Genomic DNA, 3,427 nt, shown 5'->3' with positions numbered 1-3,427 from the left:
CTATTAAATATCCAGCAAATAAAACCAAATGTAATATTGTTCACACTAATGAATATTGCTTGCAGGTGTTAGTTCAGCTTCCAAGTCTACAAATCCTGAGCAAAGCCCCATCTCCATCTGGCATAAAGCTGTCCAGCTGTGTTACATGCGCAGATTAAATCTCGTGGCGATAAAATTATATGGTTACATGACTCAGTTATCACCTGCCACCATGACCAGCAGACATTGTATCATACCATTACACTCAGAATAAAATGCAGCCATATCATTATTGTGTTTTTTATTATGGCGTAACAAAGCTGAAAAAAAAAACAGATTATTAGCTTGGATTTTATATACATATTTTCACATTTGAAGGAGCAAAATATAGACACACTGTCAATATATTTAAATCATGGACCTGTTTAAATACTAGTTGTACTTTAAAGTGCTTTAAAAACACTGTGTTTCCCTTTATTTATTTTGTAACTAGCAAACATATTGCGCGAGGATAACTGGCCTGCCATGGTCTAGTTATATGTGTCCTATTAATAGGCATGGCTCAGACTCACAATGTTCAGCTGTAACCAAACTCCATCTGTCAAGTCACGTCCTCTCCCTGCTCCCATCTACAGTATCACTGCAGCCAGGCTCGGGGCACTCTGGTCTGTGCCACCCTCCGAGCCAGACAGACGGCAGGACGGGCAGACAGCTGCCTCCCAGACCACCGCACATTATGGAGGGTCTGCACATCCCACCCTTGGAAGAGGAAGGGGAGACTATAGAGGAAGAAAGGGGGGAGAATGGGGAGCAGGAAGAAGGGGTAATGAAGGCCTCGTCTCCCGTGGTTTCCACCACAGACGAGGAAACGGATGAGGACTCCGAACCGGAGCCCCCGCAGGTCATTCGGAGGAAGGTGTCATTCGCAGATGCCTTCGGCCTCAACCTGGTGTCAGTCAAGGAGTTTGACAATCCTGAAGTGGCAGAGTCAGAAGTCATCCAGCCCCCTATTAACGAGGCAATCCATCCCTTAGAGGAGTTTTACATGTCCTGTCTGTTTACGGTTCCCTCTTCTCCGGAGGAGCTAGACCAGAGGCTTCAAAAGCAGATGGTCGAGCTGGAAAACATCGAGCTCCTCCCGGGAACCACCACACTCCGCGGCATCATCAGGGTGGTCAACCTCTGCTACAGCAAGTCTGTTTATGCCCGGGTGACCCTGGATCGCTGGACAAACTACTTTGACCTGTCAGCGGAGTATCTGCCCGGATCCAGTGATCGGAAAACCGACAGGTTTATCTTCAAGTACACGCTGGTGCCTCCCTTTGAGAGAGGGGGGACCCGAGTGGAGATATGTCTGCGTTATGAAACTTCAGTGGGCACTTTTTGGGCGAATAACAAGGACATGAACTATGTGCTGTTCTACCACCAGAGAGGGCATGTAAAGGAGATTTGGCCTCAAGTGCAAGAGGAGAGTATCAGCTACAAGAGCAAGAGGAGCTGTCTCAAAGCTAACAGGTGAGAGAAGCTGATTCTCAATCCTTTTTTTTTAAACATGCCTCTGCTGAAGGAAGTCACATCCCACTTGTGACAAAAAAAATGCGATGACATAATCAATATTTAAATGAAATGGGGGTTATTTGGATCCATCAGTGCTAACGTTTCATAGAAGTAAAGCTATTACAAGTTATTTTGGAGACAAGAAAACTCTCATTTGCCATGATAGGAAATCTGACACAGCGTGTGTGCTTAAAACTGTGCTGCTCACTCATTAGGAGGACGTTGGAAGGGCAATTGTGTGTTTACAGTAAACTGTTATGTAACTTTTCAGTAATGGATGTTTGGGCCGCAGAACACACATTGCCCATTTAAGGTCAGGTGTCTGTCCAGGTTTCCATGACGTCTCGCCATGGCTTAGAAAGCCAGATATGCTTACTTTGCCCTCTTTGACTCCAATTCACAAAATGCTTTGTTTCTGCTTTCGGAACATTAATTCCCTATTATGTATCTGTGCTTGTTCTGGTCTGCAGAATACATAATAATAATACAGTAGACAAACACATTACACACACATCATATTTACATTGTAACAGTTTCAAAGGCTGCTGGCACGAGCACATGCTCTCTGCATGGAAATAAGGATCAGTGCTAGTTATTGGACACCTCTTACTGTGTGTCATAATCTTAGCAGGTGCAGTATAAATGCAGAGACTGTTCACAGAAGCAAATACAGCAAATACAGCCAAACATGTGAAAAGCTTATGTAATGTTATTCCTACTTCCTTTTGAACCATAGGAGGGGAAATGCAGAGGAAAAGACCAGTAACCCTCCAACAGCGGCTGCAGGTGTGTTTACTTAAAAAGGAACAATGGTCACTTATTAAAAAAACTAAATATTTTTCTGGAATCTATACAACACAACGGCAAAAAAATACTGCAACCTTCCCTTGTGCGTGCATGTTGCGAGAGGGCACAGGGAAACAACAGGGTTGCAGCGTCATTATGGGAAACAGTAACTTCCTGCCAGTGGCAACATGAACGGAGTATAACATTTTAACATTTGCAATATAAATAAACATGCTGTCACTTTCTGAATTCTTTTTACACACTTATACCGTCTTCTAGTCAGTATAGCTTTGATTTAGTTTGGATTTCATGAGCAGGTATCAATATTTTTTTTCCATCATGTTATATAACCTCCATAATAATATTTTTTTTTTTCTTAAAATGGTCGTTGTTCCCCTTAAATGTTTCTATGTGTGCATGCATGCATGTACATTCATTAAGTGTGTGCATGAGCATGCAAGCACATTTTGACCCGTGTTTTTTTTTTTTTGCAGATGCAGAGGCTCAAGCAGCAGTGGCTGACAGAAAGAACAGCACAGATGTGCAATCATTACTTTACCAGGAAGAACGCAAACCTTTGGTGAGGTTAATTTATCATCTTCTGGAGGAACAGACTCTTCTTGATGTTTGTGTAAAAAATGAAACACCGACATCCCCCCGAAGTAAACACTGTTTGCAACAACACTACTCACAATCCATGCCAGTCAGCAGCTGGCTTCAGCTGCAGCTATAAACCGTAAATATAAAGTGAGAAAGTGTGTGTGTTGTTTCTGCAAAGATATGATAGCTGAGGCAAAGATGCATCTCATACTGTACGGTGCTCATTGGGCCCCAACAGGATGTGAAAAGTCAGCTAATCTGACACTTGAGAGTATGTCTGAAATGTGCAAACTATTGATAATAAATGTGACCTGCTTGTAAAGGTGCAGTAAAGGTGATGATGTAAACAAAATGAGGTTTATGTACTGAGGTTGCAGCAGCATTGCACTACCTTGCATCATCACAGAAATGTTACATATGAAAGAAAACAGAATGGGCCATTGCATCCAGTTTTGTCATCAAGTCAGTATAAGGATTTAAAGTAGCTGATGACCTTAAAGACCAA

At 42.5% G+C, this 3,427-nt stretch overlaps 1 protein-coding gene across 1 annotated transcript; it reads left to right on the top strand.

Moving 5' to 3' along the window:
- Positions 1-780: 780 nt before the first annotated feature.
- ppp1r3aa (protein phosphatase 1, regulatory subunit 3Aa) lies at positions 781-3,083 on the top strand. Its single transcript, XM_079236076.1, has 3 exons — positions 781-1,494; positions 2,273-2,322; positions 2,817-3,083. The coding sequence occupies exons 1-3, from the start codon at positions 806-808 to the stop codon at positions 3,053-3,055; spliced, it is 978 nt and encodes a 325-aa protein (XP_079092202.1). The 5' UTR covers positions 781-805; the 3' UTR covers positions 3,056-3,083.
- Positions 3,084-3,427: the final 344 nt, after the last annotated feature.

The sequence above is a fragment of the Taurulus bubalis genome (assembly GCF_910589615.1).
Source record: "Taurulus bubalis genome assembly, chromosome: 20".
Lineage (NCBI taxonomy): Eukaryota > Metazoa > Chordata > Actinopteri > Perciformes > Cottidae > Taurulus > Taurulus bubalis.
Note: the sequence above shows the minus strand (reverse complement) of the source record. Positions and strands in the feature narration are given on the sequence as shown.